This window comes from Pygocentrus nattereri, chromosome 1 (assembly GCF_015220715.1).
Source record: "Pygocentrus nattereri isolate fPygNat1 chromosome 1, fPygNat1.pri, whole genome shotgun sequence".
In the NCBI taxonomy this organism is placed as follows: domain Eukaryota; kingdom Metazoa; phylum Chordata; class Actinopteri; order Characiformes; family Serrasalmidae; genus Pygocentrus; species Pygocentrus nattereri.
In genome coordinates, this window is record NC_051211.1 from 44,119,901 (window position 1) to 44,143,630 (window position 23,730).

The 23,730-nt window shown below is 39.8% G+C and overlaps 1 protein-coding gene across 1 annotated transcript in view; it reads left to right on the forward strand.

The window, feature by feature from the left end:
* Positions 1-14,173, forward strand: part of cnot4b (CCR4-NOT transcription complex, subunit 4b) — a 33,947-nt gene extending 19,774 nt beyond the window's left edge. The window contains exons 6-13 of the mRNA XM_017695842.2: positions 9-134; positions 261-385; positions 572-775; positions 3,618-3,675; positions 3,867-4,122; positions 4,532-5,074; positions 10,410-10,637; positions 12,121-14,173. Coding sequence (XP_017551331.1) covers positions 9-134; positions 261-385; positions 572-775; positions 3,618-3,675; positions 3,867-4,122; positions 4,532-5,074; positions 10,410-10,637; positions 12,121-12,437 — 1,857 coding nt within the window. The 3' untranslated portion in view covers positions 12,438-14,173. The remainder of the gene's footprint in view (positions 1-8; positions 135-260; positions 386-571; positions 776-3,617; positions 3,676-3,866; positions 4,123-4,531; positions 5,075-10,409; positions 10,638-12,120) is intronic.
* The last annotated feature ends 9,557 nt before the right edge of the window (positions 14,174-23,730 follow it).

The following is a 23,730-nucleotide window of genomic DNA, read 5'->3' on the forward strand; positions in this document are numbered from 1 at the left end:
TTCTGCAGGCATCTTTAGGGACAACAAAGTACTGCAGTTACTTTCTAAAAAGCATGCAGTGCCCCAAACCAGACTGCATGTATCTTCATGAGCTGGGTGATGAGGCAGCTAGTTTTACAAAAGAAGAGATGCAGGTAAAGTTGTATTTTTTTTTTTTTTTTAATGCTTTTACCTTCACCTCATGTGTTATACATGTGTAACTCCACCTGATGTGTTAGTCCAGACCAAAGTTTCAAATAAATTGTGTATTTTAATTGCAGGCTGGAAAACATCAAGAATATGAACAGAAGCTTTTACAAGAGCTCTACAAAATGAACCCCAACTTCTTACAGACCTCCACAGGGACGGGGGAAAAGACAAAGGGCAAATCGGGCTCTCTACAGAGGTTTGGGATTGCTAAACTGGGTTGAATTCTTGATTTTTATTTTTTTTTTGGATGTCCAGGGAGTCATTTAAACCATGTCTTTGTACTTGTTTACTTTTTAAATTTTGTACAGTATAGTATTTTTTCTTCCATTCGTTCCGTCTTCTCCATCATTTCCACTTACAATCTTTCTTTTTTTATTTACAGTTCCAACAGTAACAACAAAGATGCATGGCCATCATTACAGCCCACAGGAAAAACAGCCAATGGTCTTTCAGAACACCGCAAGAGCCCACCTCTTGATGGAGGCTCAGACTGTGAGCACTTAACTCCAGATGGGACAGACTCAGAGTTGGGCCTTGGTCCCCTCCCAGTTCTTTCCCCCTTCTCTTCAAACTGTGAACCTGCCAGGTAGCTACCCCAGTAGCCTCCCTTTTCAGTTTCCACAATACAAATACAAATTGTGTCTGAGGAAACCAGAAAGACAACAGAGTTGAACATGATTCTAATGTACGCTAGTTTTATAATCTGTGCAAACTTTGTGAAATCTTGGAATCCATCTCTCTAACTTAAAAATTTACATTTGCATGTTGGAGGTTTTTATATATATATTTATTCCATCAATTATAGTATATCCACTTAATTAATTGGGCACTTTATGTGATATACTCATTCAAATACAATGATACAGTGATATTGTAATATCAGGGAATGAGATCACATTTTTAGGATTCTAAATATTGACAGATGTTGTTTGACCACAAGGTGAGCAAAGATGGTGCCAACAAAGTCACAAGAAATTGGATTTGTGTTCACAGAAATTATTCAGCCTCAGGTAGTAATGCTTAGTTCACTGTGTGAGGGGAGGGCACACAGATGCTGTAGACCTGAAAGAACAAGTAATTGCAATGACCTGGTATCAGTGTACATGCCCTTCTACATTGCCAAGAACATGGCTGTGTTCTGGGCAGAGTGGCAAGATGCTGATCCTAGTGTCAGCTGCTGGATCCCAAAGAGATTACCTCCCTCACTCAGTGTGAAAGCTTCGATTTTGACCAAAGCCATGCGATAAGTCCACATGATAGCTCAAGCCCCGTACAGAGCACAACACAGAGTGACATGTATACTGCTTGTTAGTGAAGAAAGCCAGCGGAATACACCAATTCATTGAGGGGTTGAGGTAGAAGCAGTAGAATGGGGTGTAGTGTGTGTGTGTGTGTGTGTGTGTGTGTGTGTGTGTGTGTGTGTGTGGCATGTACCATCCAAAATTCATCCAAAGATGGTTGTGCAGCTCTCTCACGTTTTCATGTGGTAGACTGCAGTAAGAAAGCTGACTTCTGTGAGCTTCACTTGACGTCCACTTGTGTCAGAGGCTCAATGTGTAGCAGACTTCTAGCTGAGTACAAACGGTGAAGTTTCCGCAAGGCAATGATCAAGTAATATTGCACTTAGGCACAGACTCTCCACACTTCTGTGATTAAAATAAATAGTGGTTAAGCATATGTGATGTAGGGTTCTCAACTAGAAACTGAATTTAAGGACCAGAGTTGAAGACTTCTGGTCTAGAGGAAACAGCACCAGCCTCACACCAAGTTCTCCCATCATGGGCATACATTATTTTTCATCAGCAAGGCACTTGCATGCCATATGGTCTGCTACACTGCCTGCTTGCAACTGCTCAGCTGTGATTCCCACCTAGTGGCCACAAATATAACTGGAGACTGTCCTTGTACCATTTTCCAACTTGGTTCAGATTCAGTGGCCTCACCAGGACCACAGAGATGGGGTGAAATAGTGCAAAGGTATTAAGCGGCTGACATGACCAGCACATTCTAGCTGCATGAATATAATTAGAATCACAATGGGTAGTGGTTTGAGTCTGTGCTGGCAAATAATCTGCCAAAGCAGTAACTTGTCTGACACATCATCAAAATCACCTTCTGAAATAACTACTTTTTCCACAGAAGCCCCTGCCTTAACAGCACGTCTGCTATGTGGTTGTTTATGTTGTGATGCATGGCTCTCAGAGAGGAAAAGCAAGAAGATACCCAAGTGGTTGTGAACATTTGAGGCATGAAAATAATGAATCCTGCACATATTTAGGATTGAATTGAGCCCTGTGAAAGTGTTAACAAGCTACTATTAACGCTTTTAAATGAGCTGAATTAAAGCCTGTAACACAGTACAGGTAGCCTCTGTGTCTGGGATAGCCTGCATGAAATAGCAAGTGGTAAACATAGGCTTTTTTGGTCCACACAATGTGCCACTGCCTACAACAGGCCCACAACTGTCCACTGTGCTTTGCACCACCTCCAGTCATTTAGTAGTGCCAAGTGTCTACTTTCAGTAATATAGAAGAACTTTGAACATATACAGACTGGCAGATAACAAGTGAGGTCACAACACAATAGGTTGTGATACAAACAATTTTGATTAACAATTTCTTTTCTTTTTAATTGTTAGAAACTATTAAAATATGAGCCTTAATTGACATTGCCTGTTTAGCCACCTTACTTACTAGCTATGTTTACTTAGTAGCTAACTCTTTTTGAACTATTTAGTCAGTACTGTTTGCACACACCACACAAATGACTACACAGATTCAAGTGTTGTTAAACACTACATGTTCATGAGATTTATAATATAAGAGAGAATACTTATTCTGCCAGCATACGTGCTAAAAAAAAAAAAAAGGATTTGCTGCATAGCTAACAAACATTACCCAGGGCTACCCTCACACGTTAGAGTACCAAATTAGAAGTTAGTTTTTGCTTTCATAAGGCCCATCATATTGTATTAAATGCATTTACTGCTTTCTTTTTATTTACGTTTAGTGACCTCAACCCAATGCACCTCATTCACATTGTTTGACTGTGAAAAATGATTACAGTCAGTTCAGAAAAATTGCCATTGCCTCAAATACTTGCGATTAAGTGGTTATGTAATAATTGTGAGAGGCCTAGATAAACAAACGTTTTTTTTTGCAGCAGATAATTAATGGATCGTAAAACTTTAGAAAATTTTACACATCTTGACAGCATTCAGTGGCGCAACATTTGTTTAAATATTGCCCAGACTTATCAGTTTTGTCTTTCTTGCATAGACTCTTAAAATCTATATAACCATAGTCCATATGTACTAACTTAATGCCTTTTTAATAATGAGATTAATGGTGAGTTTTCTAGGTTGTTTATATCAAATAATGTTATTAGAAGTGGCCTTTGACTAGCAAATGATCTCTCTCCTTTCTCAGCCCCGGTGACAAACCTCCAGAAGCCGTCAGTATAGGAAATGGGGAAACGTTGCCACAGGTGATTTCTACATCACAATTACTCAGTACACATTTCAGAAATATGTTGTGTAGCACTCTGAATGAATTCACATATCTTGTATTTCCAGTGTATGAAATGTCTCTTATATTACTGATCCTGGTTTCTCATTTCTTTTTTTGAGTAATATTCTTGCTCTTTGACACACACCAACTTGCACTCTCTCCACTCAGATTCCCTGCAGTGACTCGCCATCGCCCCCTCCAGGTCTGCCTAAGCCTTGCCTGGTGGTGCCAATTAGTGTATCTGGATTGACCGTGCGTTCACCCTTTGAAGGGGCCGCAGCAGAGTCGCAGTCGTTGTTCTCTGACAACAGCAACTTCAGGCACCCTAACCCCATCCCAAGCAACTTGCCTGGCTTCCCCAGCTCCCCCCATAACAACACGGACTGGCCCACTGCTCCTGAACCACAGAGCCTCTTCACCTCAGGTTAGCAAGCCAGACAATCAGTGGAGCTCAGTGGTTTAGAAAATTATTAAATTGTCAGTGCTATGTTTCAAGAACAGGTGGTAATTGATCAGTGTTCTTGAACACAAATATGGGCGCTCTTTGACAGTTACATTTGAGATTTGGTACTTGTGAGTTGTCAGGCCCCCGTATTAGACAGCCCCAGAGTTAAGTATTGTCTCTGATTTAACAATAATTCAACTCTTCAGGTAATTACTTTCTTTAATGTGTTTAACTGGATTTCTTAGAGGAGGCTAAACACTAAATGTGTCTAGCTGTAGTGATTCTTATAATGAATGTCATACTTATTTTTAATATCTGGTTTTAAAAAAGTTAAGATACAGTCTCTTATATTTGTAAATGAATAATTAACCCCCTCCTTCTTTGGCAGATACCATACCAGTATCGTCCTCAACAGACTGGCAAGCGGCCTTTGGCTTTGGCTCCTCCAACAAACAGCAAGAGGATGACCTAGGCTTTGATCCCTTTGATATTACGCGAAAGGCGCTGGCTGACCTCATCGAGAAAGAGCTGTCAGTGCAGGACAAAACTTCACTGTCCATGAGTCACATGACTCCAGCACACGGCTTCCCCCATGTCCCTGTGCACAGCCCCCTCCACAGCGCCCCCTCCAGCAAAGGCCCACTACTTCCCCCTGCTTCGACCGCACACTTCCCTGCGAACTCTGTGCTGCCCCCGCGTGGGTTCTCCCAAGTCTCGCAGCGGGCTGTGTACAACTCCTTCAGCTTTCCCAGTCAGACACAAGCCTCACGCCACAGCTGGCTGGCAATGTCTGCAAGGAGCAATCTCGCGCACTTGAACCACAACACCACAGCTGCCCCCTCCACCGTACAGCACAACAGCTTCTTGGACTTGACTTTGCCAGCTCAACAACAGCAGCACAGTACAGGGCTGGGAGGCATCCCCATCACAGGTGAGCTTGAAGAGTGGACAGGGGCTTATGCGAAATGCAGATCTGCTGGTTAATTGACAATTATGTGTTTTATACAAAATTTAATGTATAGGCGTTCGGTTTGAGTTAATGTCGAATCAATAAGGGTGATATTAATTTTACAAGTTATATCAGATGTTGGTTCTGCAGTTTTGTAATCAGTGTTAGGAATGACACTGGGTGGCAAACTCCAGAACAGGACTCTGGATTTAAGGGCTAGAGCTGAGAACCTCCAAGTAAGCGAGAACTTAAACCTTTGGTACTGGAAGTAGTACTGTTCTGCAAACATTTAGTGTTGTTTTTCTCTAGGTTTTAGATATTCAATATGGTATGCTTCAAGTTCAGTGAGAACAGGATTGTGCATCTTTTGAGTGTGTTTCTAAAGGGGAACATTTATCCACTAGGAGGCAGTGTGGTGCTATGTTGGTAATAGGATAAGACGTGTAGATGTAGACTACATCAATTGTCCCCATCAAGAAAATTCTGGTAAATGTTAAGGTCTTTGCCTTGGAGCTGTTCCTCATTTCACGAAGAGTGATTGCAGTTTATTCTGTAGCAGTGTCTGCACAGGTAGACTGTTTACGTCTGAGCACACTGCATTGCTGTTCACTTATGGAGGTTGTCAGTCTGACCTCTTCTGATCCTGAGCAGCATGCATATTGATTTCATTTGTGAATGTTAACAGGCATTCCGTATTGTACAAATGCTACATGCGCATCCAAGCATAAGCTCTTTTTAATGACTGGAAAAAGGATCTTACATTGACCGTTTCAGCTGAGTGATTGTTTACATTTAGTGTTCGATTCCACAACAGAACTTTTGCGCATGTGTCTATGACCCAAAACTCGAGGTTGGTCTTGCAACATGAAAGTGATCCGAAAAAACAGGAGTAACCTAATGTTCCTTAATTGGAACCAAGCCAGAACTATAGAACATTGTGTGCTGTTTGTTAAATATGCCATTGTCAGTATTCTTTCAAGTTATCTTAAACTTTTCAAGTTTTACATTTTCTGAACTTTTTTTAAATCCAGTTAATTCCAGAGAGTTCACACTTTTTTTGCCCCACTACTGTACATCAAACGTGGTATTTCTGAAGCCGTTGCCTACATGTGGTAGAGCTCACAGCGAGAATTCTCTTATCCCCAGATCTTTCCTGCACCCAGAGCACTTGCACAGCAATTTCATATTAATCTTTCATTGACTTTGTTCTTTTAAACACTGGTTGTGTTTCCTTTCGGTCTAGCTCGAAGCCATCTTACATGAAACAATAATCATCTTCCTAATTCGCTGAGACTGCTTTCAGGGTGTAGTATTGGCTAAATTGCTTTGTTTCCTGGCACGCCTTTGGTTCCAAGTTCAAGATTAGATTAAACTTCCATTTGAGTGTATGCAAAGGAATAGTGAGCTGAAAAGCAGGAAGACCTCTGTTCTCTTGTTCTTACACTGGCCCTTAGGGTGCTTTGGTCATCTTTGTCTCATGGCCATTTAATGTGCTTTTGTTCTGTAGAGTCTTGTCACATGGCTTCGAATATGGTCCAGATCTTCTGATGATGTAAAAAGAACTAAATGATGATGATTCAGATTTTGAATGGAGCAGTTTTGAGATGAATCGGGATATTTGTTTTACTGTGCTCTTTCAGAAAACCTGTAGATCAGATGTTAATGTTAAATCACTGTTCTCAGCTTTTTGTGTAATTAATTTTATAGTAGTCCTAAGTGATATCACTAAACTCGCTGATGTGCTTTTCTAGCAGTAACTGACTTAATGAATGAACATTTTTAGAAGCTGTTTACATCATGTTTTGACAGTCATTGCTACAGACATGTAGGTTTGTAGTTGTCTCTTCTTTTTAAAAGATGTGCACTGAAGCATATTCCATGCCCTACTGGAGAATGCTGGATAATCTTCAAACTCATACATCTACTACTTACAGCCCTGTTTCCAAAAATAATGGGATGCTGTTCAAAATGTAAATAAAATCAGAATGTGATGTGCAAATTAGTGAAACCCTTTTTATTGAATTTAAAGTAGTTCAAAGACTATATATCAAATGTGGATGCTAAGTTTTTTGACACATTCATGCCTGTTTTGAATTTGCTGCCAGCAATATATTACAAAAAAGATTGAATGGGGCAACAAAAGACAGGTAAATTTGTGTAATGCTAATAAAACATCCGGTTAATTGGAAACAGGTCAGTAACATAATTGGGTAAGAAAAAAGGGCATCCCAGAGAGTCTGAGTCTTTCAGAAGTAAAGATGGGGAGGGGTTCACCACTCTGTGAAAGACTGCATGAGTAAATGGTGCAACAGTTCAAGAACAAAAAAATATATATAAACAGGATCCTGCCTTCTCGGGGCCTGAGCTTGTTAAAGATGGACTGAGTCGTAGTGGAAAAGTGTCCTATGGAATTTGAAATTCTTTTTGAAAATCATGATCACTGTCATTTCTAGGCTTAAGATTACGTGGTTTGTGATTAACGCACAGTTCGAAAGCCAGCATCCATGATGGTATAGGGTTGCATTTATGCCCATGGCATGGGTGCTTTTACATCTGTGAAGGCTCCATTAATGTTGAACAGTATGTACAGAATTTGCGAAAATATGCTGCCATCCAGATGACATCTTTTTCAGGGTATTCCTAGTTTATTTCAGCAAGACAATGAGTGCATATACATGCACTCAATAATCCAGTCTTAATTTCTACAGTCATCCGATTATTCAAAAGGTCATGTAAACACCATAATCTGATCTAGGAATCCAATTAAAAAGCTGGATTTTAGCTCAGTAATCATATTTCACAGTGCATCTATACTCGTACTATGTTTTCTATCGGATTTCTCAGTCTGAGAACAGATGGTGGATGTCACGAGATGGCAGCAAAACATTTTCGGAAAGGTGCTGAAACCAAACAAGAAATGAAGGAGTTAAATATTCCTCTTCCAGGTGATGCATGTTCATATTTTTAGGTGAAGTGGTGTGAAGTGTGAAAAAAGAAAAAAAAAATAACATGGCATGGAGTTTTGTTGTACATAACATTTACATCACGTTGTCCTCTGTGAGTTCATTGGCTAGTTGCAAAATAGAAATCTGATTTCCTGACTCATGTAGACCTGGAATTTTCCCATTATCTGATTACTCAAGAGCATGCAAACGTTTTCATCAGATCAGATAACTGACAATCTGATTTTCTGCAGTTATTGGGTTATTAAAGTGCTTGTAAATCCACTCCGTTTAAAGCCACATTCTGCACATATTACAACAGTATGGTTCTGTAGTAAGAGGGTTAGGGTGCTGAACTGGCCTGTCTGCGGTCCAGACCTTTCACCCATTCATGACCTGTTATGAAACCAACTATATGATGCAGACCCCAAACTGTTGAGTAGCTGAAATCCTGTGTCAAGCAAGACTGCGAAAACTTTGTCTTTCAGAACTACAGCAGTTGGTCTCCTTAGCTCCCAAACGCTTACCGAGTGTTAAAAGAAGAGGTGGTGCAGCACAGTAGTAAACATGCCCCAGTTCTAACTTTTTGGAACATGTTGCTGGCATTTGATATGATGTTTCTTGATTATTTCAGTTAAATATAGGGTTAACATTTGCATGTCATTGCATTTTATTTTTCTTTACATTTTATGCAGTGTCCCAACTTTTTTGGAAACAAGGTTGTGAGTCAATGAGTCACTTTCAAAGTCACATCCACATGCTTTACCGCACCCCCCCCTGCCCCGTTGCTGTATTTGTTAACAGAAGCATGCACTACTAATCTATTGTGTGCCAACTTCACCATACACATTTTATAGCAAACATACATTGGCTTTATCACCATTCATGACAGCAGACTTAGTCCCTATGTTTCAGAACTATGGTTATGTTTGCTGTAGTGCGTCTTTCACACACTAGTGTTATGATCATTCTACTCAGAATGGATGAATGAAAAAGTCATCAAATAATCAACTCTTAAGTAAATTATGAATGGAAGCAGTTAATGTACTGTTATTACAAAATACAAAACAAGCAGAAACAAGGCCATGCTTCTAAAGTTGCCATTAATAATAATAAAATGAAATGCTCAAGTAGTATCTTTTAGTACTTTCTGCTTCAGTTTGAAATGAGCAGCAGTTTGGTCCATTGATGTCAACACGCTTCAATTTATAGACATCAGGGAAGCACAATGTGCTCACAGTGAAGTGGAAGCACATGTTGGCAAGTGTAGTCTACACATAAGTGATGTTTATTGAAGGGAACCTACAAGTTCTGTTTGCTGCAGGCACTTTCACACAACTTTGCGTCTCAAGTTAAAATAGACTTTGAGACCAGCTCTCATTCCATCTACATGAATTAATCACACTGCTTGTTTATCTATGCATGCAAATAGCACCACAGGTGATCATTGCTTGCTTCACTCTACTTACATGCACATTTAAGTCAAAAGCAGGGTGCATATCGCATACTGCAGAATGAGGGGTAATTCTGAGTGCTTGACTTAAATTATGTGGTTAACACTTTTTAGGCTTAAACGTAAGACAGAGTACACAGGTCATTCAGACTCTTTAGTTACCAGTGTCTCTGTCATTGAATGAATAGTCTAGTAAACATTCTACTCATAAAAATTAAATTTTTTTCAGAAGGCAGTTTTTGTTCAAGTATTAGATTAAAATTATCCTTCAGATGTTTTTTGGTATATTCACTCCACACAAGTTTATAAACTCATTCAAACACAGACAGCCATGGTCTTACCTGAATAGCCGTGTTGGGGGAAAAAGTCTAAAATGTAGAGCTTGTTATATTTATATTCTGGCTATGTAATTGTAAGGAAGATGTTTCCACAGGGTATAACTAGACCCCCAATGTGTAAATGTTCGTTGTTGTTTTTTTTTTGTTTTTTTTCTGGCAGGTGGTGCTGGCTCTGTGTGATGCACCACCTCAGTGTGTGTTTGTTACCCCTCTCTTTTGTTTTACTAGAATTTCCCCTCACCACTATGCCCTGCTCCCTCATGTTTTGTTTCTTTACTGACCTTCTCACCTCTAGTTCACCCCCAACCCCCACACACACACGCATACGCGTACACATCCTCCCTATGGACAAAAGCTTCAGGTGCTTACTGCAAAAAGGCTCTGGGTTTTGTTTTGAGTCCAGGTGCACAATTATTGTATTATTCAAGCAGACTGTGTTCCTTACTATACATTTTCATTTGTTTATTTGTATACACATTTGCAGCCTGATTTTTATGTGTAATGTATGTAATGTAATGTGAACTTAACTTGGAAGAATGCACTATGTCTGTTCCTCATGCATCTATTTTTGCTTCTTTTTTCAGAAAACAGCAGTTCAGTAGAGAGTATAAATGTCAAAGAGTGGCAGGATGGCCTTCGAGCGCTTTTACCAAACATCAACATCAATTTTGGTGGGCTGCCAAATTCTTCGTCTTCCTCCTCTTCCTCCTCCTCCTCGTCCTCCTCGTCAGGCATGAATCACACAGGGGGTATCACGCACAGCCTGAGCTGGGATGGCACAGCAAGCTGGATGGACCCTGCCATCATCACGGGTAATACATTACACATTACAGGTGTAATTGATTATGTTCTGGGAAAGAATAATTGTCAAGAAGCAGTCCACTACTTTTTCTTTTGAACCTTAGAATAGTGACATTGGAACAGTTAACTCTTGTCATTTTTAGGGTATGAGGCAATACAACTTAAGTCCAACTAATTTAAGGAGTGAAATTTAATTCACTAAGTTGACATTTATTTCCCTAGGGACTTTGAAGTGATTTAGTTGAAGTCAGAATTACTGAATTAGTTTTCTTCAGTTACCATTTACAAAAATTATTTGTTAAGTTAAAGAAATATTTTGCTGTTCTTGTTTGTAGTTTAATGACATCTGCAACCATATAACCTTTTGTATCAATATGCAAACAAATTTGCCACACTGTCTATAAGCATGACAGAAGTAGCCAATTTTTGGTGCGTCTTGGGTCAAGAGTTTATGTGCAATGCGATATTAAGGTCATTCTACTGCTGCCTGGAGCTGTTAGGAGTTTGTTTGTTCATGAAGAGTAGGGCGAGTAAACAGCACAAAATTCATCAGTCATCTTTTTTAGGCTGGTGCCAATCAAATTCTCAGATCCCATGTCATAGAGAAGGACTTGGCTGACATTTTGTAGAACTGTTGTTATTTAGCTTTTTTTTTTTTTTATTATTTATTTGTTTGTTTTGCAAACAAATGGCATATAAAATGCCTTGCAACAGGAACAAATAATGCATTTAATCATTCAAAAACATTTTGTTTCTGTAACCTTTTCACTACAAATGTCAGCAATGCAAAAGCATTCTGTAGGTTGGAGACGAGGGCACCTGTTCCAGATCAATTTTTCCACTTGCAGTTTTAACCAGGCCACACATTACACAAACCCATACCAGCTTTACCTATCCTCAAGTGCGACCCTATGGCTATCCATCGGAAAACATTAGAATGTTATTAGAATCTCTGCCACAAAGTTGTTTTACATCTGTACTTTGATGAGGGAGATGTCATTGTGCATCATTCAGATGAAAGAAAGAGGCTCTCTTTAAATGTGAAATATAAGTTGCAAACGGGCAGTAATTTAAAAGTTGATGCCGCTTGCTATTACAAGGATGATGCCGCTTGCTATTACAAAGATAGAGATTGGGCAAAAATGCCTGGAGCTAGCTGAGGTTGAAGCTGCAATCTGTATGGAAGTCACGTCTGTTGTCTGGGTGTTGGTGGCTGCTGCCGGGCGACATCCATCATCTGCAGGAGGTTTGAAATTAATGACTCGCAGCAAAACCTCTGGACCAGGAACATTTCAACTTCCTTATACCAAGCAAAAAAGGGGAAAAAAAGAGATCCTGTTTCCATGGTAATTAGTCCCATAATAGCTGCTCAATATTTTTGAGTTCCCTCCATGGTTGCCTGCATTCTGAATAGACTTGAGGAGGTAAATGGACATCAACATGGCAGTATTTGGAGGTTCGCTTAACTTCTTTGCTTTGCTTTTTCACCCGCAGGTATCCCAGCGTCATCAGGCAACAGTCTGGACTCTCTTCAGGATGACAATCCTCCTCACTGGCTCAAGTCCCTGCAAGCCCTTACAGAGATGGACGTCACCTCTGGCTCCACAGTGCCCACCCAGCCCCCTCACAACACGCCCTTTGGTGCCCAGGTCCCCCTCCACAGAGCCAGCTGGGCACCATATCCACCCGCAGTCTCAGCCAACCCCGCCAGCCAGTTCCACTCACCTCCCCCAGGCTTCCAGACAGCCTTCAGACCGTCAGCCCAGGCCCCTACAGACCTGCTCCAGAGTGCTGCCATGGACCGACATTAGGGACTGTGAAACTAACACCCTTTCGTTTACTCTGAGAAAACCCAACAAACACAGCAAGCCGAATCAATACAACATTACAAAACTATTAACAAAGTAATTATAAGATAATGTTTTTTTTTTTCTTCTTCCTCCTTCTGGTCTTTTGAGCTCATTTTATCTTTCTTGGTTTCACATTTTTCTTGGTTAAGTCTTTGTTCTTGTTGTCCTGGTGCTCTATCCCAGCATTCTGGGCGTGTGATCACATAAGCAAAGAAATTCTCTGACACAGCATGAGCAATTTGAATAGATTCACAGTGGGGGGTGTTTAGGGGAAAAGAATTGGCAAATAATGATTATATGGAAATCATGAAAATGATGTGAATGGATTGAAGTCCTGGAGAAGATTCTATTTGAACTATGGAGCACCTAGATCAGAAATAAGCTTTTCTGCCTTTAAAGCTATACCAAAAAAGATCAGCACCTGTTGTATGTCTACCTGTACAGAGAAAAATCTGCTTCCCACATGTCCTTAAAGCCATGGGATTCTAAGGAATCAAGTCAAGATCTTTCCTGCCTTTCCCCCTTTTAAATCAAAAGCATACTTGCTGCTGCTTAGTCTCCTTTCAGAATGTGGCTATGGTCCTTGAAAGCCAGGCCTGAAGAAGGGGAAAAAAAATGGAAAAACACACAAGCCGGTCCTTGACACATGCTTCATTTTACTGGGTGCAGCCTTTTAGGTGGTAGACCTTTGTCATTGACCCTCCTACCAAATGTCTGGTACTGGGTCAGGACAGGAGGCTTTTCAGTTGCAGCTCTGCATTTAACCTCTGTATCAGAGGGTGGTGCATTGCAAAATTGACCAAAGCCTCTTTTGAAGAGCAGGGGAACTGTATTACCCCTTCAAGCAAAGGGTAGGCGTAGCAAACAGGACACCACTGTGTGGTGTCTTTCACAGCTGCCCTTACCTAAAAAGGACATCCAAAAAGAGTTTGTGTGTTCTTGGGTTAGATTCCCCAAGGAAATAAGATGGATGTTGGGATATGGGACACATTGCTGGGTAAGATATATGATCTATATAGATATGAGACTTGTTTTGAGGAGACACGTGGCAACAAAGCACAGTGGTCATGTCTCTTCCCTCAGCTTGTAGTATCAGTGAGGAAAAAGTTCTTTGCACTCATGGGTGTCTGACAAAAGAAATCTTGGGGTGTAAGTTATGATTGATATGGTGCGTGAGAAAATGACTTGGTATGTTATCTTTTATTTAATTAGCAATTTGATTTCAAGATCAACATTCAGGGATAGTTTGTTCTAAAGGCATGTTAGGGTCATCTGAAAAGGTAACTGAAGAAATCGTGTTTCGCACACTGCCTGAACAAAGCGATAATCTGGCCTCACTGATGGTGAATGCTGGGATAGAAGTACTGATGGGCAACACAGAGTTCTGTCAACGCAGGATCTTGCTGAGGGCCGTATGAAAACCACTCTCCCTTCCATCTGCCTTCTTTAATTTTCTTTTAATGGTCTTAATCCTGTATCAGCTGTGTAGGTTCTTGCCAACTGTTCAGTATTCAACAGTATTCAAGAGGAAATGATTAAATTAAGATCTCAAGAAGAAACCAATGCAGTTTAACCACGGGTTTTACTCGATGCTAAAACGTTGAGAAAGTTTAAAATGAAGAGCTAAAGGAACTGTACCTCTTTGCAGGTCTGGAAGAAAAAACAATCTTAAATAAAAGAGAAAATAATGATGCTGATGTTGAGCTCTTTCCCATCTTTTAATCTGTGCTCCTTGTTTGACAGCCACATTTCGACTCACACACCTCTCTTCTCATTTGATTTCCTGTGAATCAACACACATGGCAGACATGTCTGCCAAAAACTTTTTCTGGCTAACCATGCCAGGCCTTACGTAGACTAAGCCCTGTTGAATCATTACTACGTCCGACAGACAGACAGGATAGTCTGATTCTTTCACACAAGTCATGCTAAACTTTTCATTTTCTTTCTTTCTGGAGATGGTAACTCTGGACATCTAATAATATGGTTTAGGCCACAGTTTAACTTTTGTGCTACATGTAATCTAAATAAGAAGGAAGTTCTCAGCCAAACTGGGTAAAGTGAGGGCTGTGTTCCTGTTCTCTACTCTTATTGACTCTTATTGCAAAGGTATGAATTTGGACATGCCTTATCTGATTAACTGGGGGCCATCCCTGTGTTCCTAGGGCTAAGTGTTCCCTGGGTCTTGTTACCTGGACCTTTTGTTTTCCTACTGAAACTTCTAGAAAGTGACCCTGTATTTTCTGGGTTACTAGTATTTCCCCTATTTACTATACATGTCCCCATATTTCAGCCCTGAGTTGTCTCAATATTTCCTCAAGTTCTTCAGGAGTAGAACTTGTCCAGATATCATTGTGATCAGATGCAGCTTTCATTTCTTCTTTTACTTTATTTTTTTTATTTTAAATCTATAACTTTTGCCATTTTCAAACTGGGCTTAATGTTGTAACTACTGCATCTGTTATGCATTCCCGCTGATGCAAGTGTTGTTACCTTACCCTTTACAAGTTAATGGCTAAAGCAAAAAACAAGGGAAATTCGTGCACTTACGCCAGATAAAGCAATTATTCATAAAATGTAGGTGTTACACACTTCGCATTATAATGTTCACTTGGCTAGCTAATTACCACAGGCTTGTCTAGATGAGGGCGTTAGCATTCCTCTTTTAAAAAAAAAACTGTTCCTTGTTCCATCAATCACCTTTTTGTGACACCATGACCCAAACCATGACCTTAGAAACGCCTTATATAAGTTTCCTTAATGAGTATTATGTTGAGGTGGAACATAGTGCCATGGGAATATATGTGCACTCCAGGCTAACTGAGAAGTCCTCACAGCTGCACTCCTAAGAAAGCTGGTTCTTGAAGGTTCTTTAGTAAAGACAGTGCTTCTATTTAGAAGCATGAACACTCGATCCATCTGCGTGATTAAATAGTTCTTTGCATGGTGAAATGGTTCTTCATTTGACCAAGAACGTGTTGCACCAGGACACCAAAAAGGTTCCATTGTTACAAGATTGACATTGTAACAATAACAGAACCATTTTGGTGCTATATGGAACCATATACAACACATTTTATGTCAGTCTAAAGAAATATTTCACTATAAAAAGAACCGTTTAATCATGCAAATGGTCCTTTGAGTGTTCATGGTTCTATATTGGAACCATTGTCTCTACTAAATAACCCTTGAACTATCTTGTTTGGATGTGGTTTATTATCAGAGCTTATTTTGTGATTCATCTGTGATCGTGAACTGATTCTCATTTGAGTCATTCAAAAAGAACCTTTCTTGAACGGATGGCCAGTCATTGTCCGTCATTGGTGTTTGTTGGAAACCAAGCTCTCGTAGCCCTTGTCAGGGCTGACGCTCGGCAGAGAGCGGAGGTTCTCATTGCATGCTCTAGTGGGCGTCAGCACCAACCTCTGAACTAGAGGGCTTCAAATGCTTTCAATGTGGGCCAATTAGCTTAATGTGAGTGAGGAGGCAGCAGCTGCCAGATAATGTCAAGAGTGCATTAGGTGTTCGCTCTGAGCTCTCAGCTCTTGGCGTACAGCAGATCACAGCCGCTGCTCTCATCTAGCGGAAATTACCGGAGTACTGTGCTGGAGCTCTAGCCTTAACAAGCACACATCTACATTTTTGAAACAGCATCTGAAACTGAAAGTGCATATATCCCAGCTCTGAGTTGTTGGAAACCCACTGTTTGAGTTGAGACCCTGAACTTGCTTTCTGGCATGTTCTCTTACATCTTACAGAGCCTTTATCAGAGTTAGGTACTCCTTAGGCAGTGTGAGTGGTTTCTGAGGGTATGAACTGAGAAGTCCCTGTGATTCAAGTGAATGTTTTGAGGTGAAGTACAGGAACTAGAGACAGCTTATATTATCTGTACTCTATTAGTGGAAGTTGGAGTAGAAAAACAACTGCAGGAGAAGCATCGCAAGGATATAGATATGGATATGGATATAGATATATAGGCTAATGGTATTACATCATTTAGAGAGAGGCCAATTTAGACCAACTTTACAAAAGAACTGTAGATGTATAGTGGCCCAAAATGTATCTGGACACTTTAACCATTTGGCCATTGGTAAACTTTAATGAAGTTCTTTAAGCTACTTCATATAATGTTTAACAAAATATTTGTTTCGGAGAAAACAACTTTTAGCATCAACATCAAACTGATGGGAGGCTTCTTTCCATGGAGAAGAATTCCAAAAAGGCTACGCTGTAGGCCACTGTACAGACCACAGAGGTGCTCTGTGTTTAGGTGCACATCAATGTCAGGCTGTGTTTATTACAGGGTTGATGAGTTTATGTCTATTGATAGAACCATAAAGTGCACAAAGACATTTTTGATACAACCCTCTGCAAAGAAGCTGCTGAAATATACCAGCCAATTGTGGAAAGAATACTCTTGACAAAAAAGTTACGGTGGTATAATGATACAATATATTTTTTGATGTGTCAGAAATTAGGAGTGGCTGAATGTGCCTTCTGCCTGAAGACTGCTGGGATAGGCTCCAGCACCCCCCGCCACCCTGACGGAGAAGCGGCTTAGAAAATGGATGGATGGATGAATGTGCCTTCTGCCTGAAGACTGCTGGGATAGGCTCCAGCAACCCCCGCCACCCTGACGGAGAAGCGGCTTAGAAAATGGATGGATGGATGAATGAATGAATGAATGAATGAATGAATGAATGAATGTGCGTGCCTTGTGTTCATATACACTATATTTCCAAAAGTATTCACTCACAGATCCAAATCATTGAATTCAGATTTTCCAATCACTTTCATGGCCACAGTTGTATAAACCAAGCAGCTGCATCCAAGCCTTACATCACCAAGCGCAATGCAAAGCGTCGCCACTGGACTGTAAAGCAGTGGAGACGTGTTCTCTGGAGTGACGAATCACACTTCTCTGTCTGGCAGTCTGATGGACGAGTCCAGTTTTGGCAGTTGCCAGGATACAGCACTTGTCTGACTGCATTGTGTCAAGTTTAAAGTTTGGTGGAGGGGGGATTATGGTGTGGAGTTGTTTTTCAGGAGTTGGGCTCGGCCCCTTAGTTCCAGTAAAAGGAACTCGTACTACTTCAGCAGACCAAGAGATTTTGGACAATTTCATGCTCCCAACTTTGTGGGAACAGTTTTGGGGATGGCCCCTTCCTGTTCCAACATGACTGCGCACCAGTGCTCAAGGTCCATAAAGACATGGATGAGCAAGTTTGGTGTGGAAGAACTTGACTGGCCTGCACAGAGTCCTGAGCTCAACCCGATAGAACAGTTTTGGGATGAATTAGAGCAGAGACTGTGAGCCAGGCCTTCTCATCCAACATCAGTGTCTGACCTCACAAATACGCTTCTGGAAGAATGGTCAAAAGTTCCCATAAACACACTCCTAAACTTTGTGGAAAGCCTTCCCAGAAGAGCTGAAGCTGTTATAGATTCAAAGGGTGTGCTGACATCATACTAAAGCCTATGAATTAAGAATGGGATGTCACTCAAGTTCATATGCGTATGAAGGCAGACGAGCAAATACTTTTGGAAATATAGTATAAAGCTAAAGTGTTAATGTGCAGTAGAGGTGTAAAAACAAATGGTAAAAAAAACCCTTGTAAAGTGACAGTCCCCCTTTTCCACCCAAATTGGGCCTCTCAAGATCTTTAGTTTTAATATTTTCTAATACACTTTTTAATTAACTTCAGGCCAAGCATATGCTTCTGCAGAAGACATGGTTATGAAAATTTTCTCCACTTTCTTGGCTGTGCTGTGGAGTGTTTGGTACAGTGTGCACACCTGCCAATAGAGTTACCAGGTGAGCAGTTCTCCCACCAAATTAGGCTTCAGACAAAAATGCAGTCGCAGGAGAAAATGAAAGTTTCTGCTTCTGGTGGGTGGCTTCCAAGAAAACTTTGGGTTGGAGATGTTTTCTGAACCTGACAAGCCTTTGTTGGAAATAAAATGCTGATTAAACAACTTACATGTCAAAAGGGACCATAAATTATCTAACACTTAATATAGCAATCAGCGCTGAGTAGCTCATGTCTGTAACGCTTTTGAGGATGGAAGATGTCCACTTTAGAGAGCTGAGCATCTTGGCAGAAGCCACAAAATAGCACAGCGTCTGAAAGGGGGTATGACTGATACTGATGCTAACAGACCACAGCTGAGCTGATCAAAGTACTTTGATTGAAAATCTGAAGTTTAAACATTTTGTGTGTAACCTCAAATACACATAGGACAACTCTAATAAAGTAAGCAAAGGATGAATCTAAAAGTATAAAATAGTATAAATTGTTATGTAGAACATACTTTGATCTGTATAAAGAAATGCCAACTGGGCAGGCTAAGCAGAATGTAAGGGTGGTGGAATGCCAGGACCAAGATTGGGCACCCCTGCCTTAAAAGAAGCACTTCTGTAAGTAACATTAGCTTGAAACAAACTATGTAAAGCTTAAGGACGCTCTGCAAATAAAGAATGATTTCAGAATAGGAAAATCCTGAGTCTTCAAAGTTTCTGCACAAGTAAATCGTAGAAATGTACAAAAGTCATTTTAGAGTGTTTTGCTCTGAAATGGTTCATTTGTAGAGAAACTCACTGATTCAGATTTCTTTACAGTGGTGTTGACAGGAACTGAGGTCACAATATCAACACAAATATATCCATTTTATTTATTATCCAAGAAGAATCAATGAACCTACACTTGAGTTTGTGATGGTAAAAACTATAAAAAAAGTTGATTGTTAAGTTGAGGTGATTGTAAAATATATATATATATATATATTTGTGCTATATGGTCTTACAACAGCCTGCATATACCTCTCAATCAAGAATATTGTCATAAACTCATAAAACAATGTCTCAAACAGCATCAGACAGCATACTGGTAGCCATTTCTTTTAATAGCTTTCTGTGTTGTAGCTCACCATGCATTCAGGTCTTAGTCCTTATCACTGCCTTTGTAAACAATTCTGACTCTATATGTCAGCACATTTCATATCTACCCTCTCTGATTGACATTGTTCACATCCTGACCACTGAATTAAACAAAAAAATCCCCTTTAAGAGCATAAAACAGAACCTCCAGTAAGTTATCGTGTAACCTACCAATCGTTATCGTGTATGAATGTCTTGCTTTTTTTTCCCTTTAAACGTTCTGATAGATCATTCTTCTGAATCAAAATGCAGATGCTCTGGCAACCTCCCATCCCCCACAGGCTGGTGAATGATGTACAGACCTGTGTGTCAGACTGGAGTGATCATAGCCTGTCAGTGCAGGAACCACGTATTGATTTTGAGCAGTTGCTTGAGCTGTTCATGCGGAGAAAGGAACACAAAGTGTTCCTGAGACCCCATAATGGTGACCTGAATGCTCTTTAAAAAGTTATCACACTGGGTAGCTCAAACTGCATTAATGAGCGAGTGAACTATTAGAGGATACTTCACTCATTCCTGCACTGGTGGGTCGTGTAGTATTAGCCTAATGACGTATTTCAGAGCCAAAGTGGCGTCTCCGAGTGAAATAAATAGGTAATCAAATGCATGGCGAGCGCTCAGGGTCGGAAGATGGCCTCCAGCTCGCTGGCCTTCTGGAGCACAAATCAAGAGCTGTCCCATCTTAATCAGCACTGGGTATTCATAGCAGTGCACCCATTCTAAATGCTTTCATGAAGAATTCATTAAGCCTCAAACATGAGCTTTTCATCTCTTTAAATGAGTCTATTAGTCATTTTGTTCTGCTGCAGTGTACTTGTAGCCAACAAGACCCAGTTTGCAGCTTCATCTTCATCTTTTGCCCATTGCTTTTCATGAAGCAGCAATTTCCAGTTTGATGTGCACCTCATTTATTATAATAACAATTGCATTATTATTATTATTATTAGTTAATTGGTCCTATTTTATCTTTATCCAACTATATAGCCTTTAAATTATATAACAGTCTGTGTATTATGACAACTTACTTTGCTTGAATAATCTGAAAGATCCCATGACCATAAATTAACATGCAGGGCTATTTATATCATTTTCAGTCAAAATGGCCTCTACATACAGAGTATTTATTTTTCAGTGTCAGAAAAACAAAGAAGGAAATGTGTACTTAACATAAAACGACACAGAGACCTCCAACACTAAGTATTATATCAAATCTATCAGTGCTTCATTTGTTCACTCTTTTGTGCACCCACTGCCACTTTAACTCTTCCATCTGTGTAATCTTAAACCCAACCAGTTACAGCTGTGTCCTCCCAACAAAAGCTGTTTCCAAAGATCTCACAGACATCATGTTCCCCTTTAAACAGACACTAACATTCACACAAACAACTAACCAAGCTCACCCCAGCGGCCTTGCAAAATTCTTTCGCATGTTAATAGAAAATAAAGTAGATATTTCTGACAAGATTGAATGTAAGATAATCCACTTCATAGTTTACAAAACCGAAGTTCAGAAAAAAGAATAAAAGATACAAAGCATGACTCCTAACAACCTGCAAGACCTGGTAGATCACAAAACTGTTACCATCGGATAAACGTTGCTTGATCAAGATCCATTGTTGCTTCAGAACAGAAGACAGCTCAGCACTATGTCTCTGAAGGAACGCGAAGCTGTTAAGAAGCCCTTACTGAAAAAAAGAAACAGACAAAAAAAAGTACATTTGCACTAGAACATCAAAACTGGACATCCAAGATGTAGAGTAAGGTTTTATAGACTAAGTCCAGATCTATGAGGTTTACTTCAGTGAAAAGCAGAAAGTGCAACCAACTTCTAAAACTGAACTTTAGAGGTGTGGAAATATATCCCTACTTGATGAAAAAAAAATGGAAGCTGTAATAAAGGCAGAGTGGGCACACTAAATACTGCATGTTCTATGTAGTTCAGACTTCTGTGAAATTTTCCATTAAATGTTTTTTTTCCCGATGCTGAAAAATGATTAGGCTGACTTGTAGTTAATAGCTGATTGGACTGGTCTCTGACTTCCATATTGGATGGTAGAATAAATGTTAAACTTGCTTACAATTACTATTATCAGTCAGTTATGCTTTCTCTGGTCAGTAAAATGATGTTAAATAATGTCGTGTTTTAGCTCTAGAGTGACGTATCTTGACCGGTGTCCTGGTCAGCATGTGTGAAGACATCAGTGTTGTTTGTGTGTGTGTGTGTGTGTGTGTGTGTGTGTGTAATGTAACATGCCATACAGATAAACACACCAATGAGATTTTATTATGGTTTTACATTCCACAGTTTGAACATTTCCAGGATTTTTTTTCAATGTTTTGTACATTTTTATTTTTAGATTTACGCAACAGACACATTACTGATGAAAAAGATTTGATAAATCCTTAGATTTGAATTGTCCCATAAAAATGAAAGTTGCAGTTTCTGTGACTCTGCTACTATTTTACAACATATGAAGAAGAAAAAACCCACTCATTCAACCTTTTATACCCAAACGTCCATCAAACAAACAAACAAACAAAAAAGACACAATGCTAACATGTTTGGCGGCTTTCATGTAAACACTGACTTAGATTTGATGGAGAAATGGCAAGATATGATTTTTTTTTCTTTGCCAGTCTTGTTTCGATGAAGCTGTAATCTATTCAAAGTACTACATGTGCTGTGTTTCTGTTTTTATAAAGTAGTCGCTTCAGTATAGTAGCATCATAAATGTGTGAAACAGTGTTATATTGATTATGGTTAGCTTTGGGTTGCTGACCCTGTAGTTAAAAGATTGCCTGATCTGCTTTGTCCACAATCTTGTCCTTTTCCATGTTAAGCTTCTAAAATGCAATTTAATCCCTGTCCAACAAATCCGCCCGGAACTGATGTCGTTCAAGTCCAGCCAGAATAAAAAGTGCCCTTTGGCATCAGATTTCAGTGCCTGTCCTCAAATACACCTGCTTATTCTAGCCTCCTATAAACCTTTTTCAGGATAAGTGAATGAAGAGGGTGGTGAATGGCTGAAATATATATATTTTTTGAATTTATGTAGAATTCAATCATTGAGATATGAACTGACTCATTCAGAGTGGTTTGAATGTGAAATGGTTCATTGTAGAGAAACTGACCAACTCTTTGGTGATAGGAACCAGGGATCATGATGTATACAGCACAAATATAATCACGGTATTTACTAACCAAAACCACCAGTGAACCTACATGCGTCTTCTGAGTTTTTATAGGTAATGTTAATGACGGTAAAATAGTGGTAAAGCTGAAAAATAATGTCTTTTCTTTGGGAGTATTTTGCCTTACAATACCCTGCATGTTCCTCTGTATTAAGCCAAAACCTTCTCAAAGAGGCAGTTTAGGGGCTTTAGATGTTTTCAATATCTGGTTCCTATCACCACCATCGCATCAAACTACTCTGAATGACTAAACCATTTAATTATGGAGACACTTTTGAAAAATTGGTGGAATTCCTTTTTAATATATTTATTTTCATGGTATGGAAAGGCAGATGCACTGGTGCTGGCCTGCAGCCTCTGGCCGGCTTTTTACCTGCTTTTTGATATGCATTGTGTGCAGGCAGCCACTGACCTCGTTTACATCTATGCCTGGTTGCGTAATCCGTGCAGACTGAAATAAATATTTCTCTTCTTAAGTGTGTCAAGGAACACTATCTTATATAAGGCCAGATGGGCTTAATGCAAGATGCCTCTGAGAGCGGATTGTTTCTTTATTTACTTTGCTCATGACCCAGATGTTGTGTGTGTGAGAACATAGTAATCGGGGACACTCCGTGTGGGCCGGGTCGTGGAGTTTTTCTGTCAGATAAGGCAGATTTTAGTGAGCGCCTGGTTGTGGGAAGTGCATGACAAAAAAAAATCTCTTGAAGTATAACCACTTAATGTAATTTCATGGCCAATTGCTTTATCAGCTAGCGTCCTGTGGAGCGTCCCTGCCTTCCCTAAATATCTAGGCCACAAATGGGTAGAGGCCAAAGCTTGCAGAGTCTGCCCCACAGTTGACTCCCACTTTAGCACTAAACCCAGTAGTGCTGGGTGATATATTGTCTGTACTAGTATACCAGTATTGGGGTCACTTTACAATATTGATTTTTGGTAGTATTGGTAGATAAAAAAAACAAAAAAAACAAAAAAAAAACCAAGGTTAATTGCAAAAGTAATTTGCTGGATGTTGGAGATTTGCTTTGAAAGAGTGGTTTGAAATACAGCAAACATTTGTTAACAATTCTGTGTAGGTGTCTCCTTGGTGTAAATTTAGTCCAATCCAAAAAGCTGCTTTTTAAA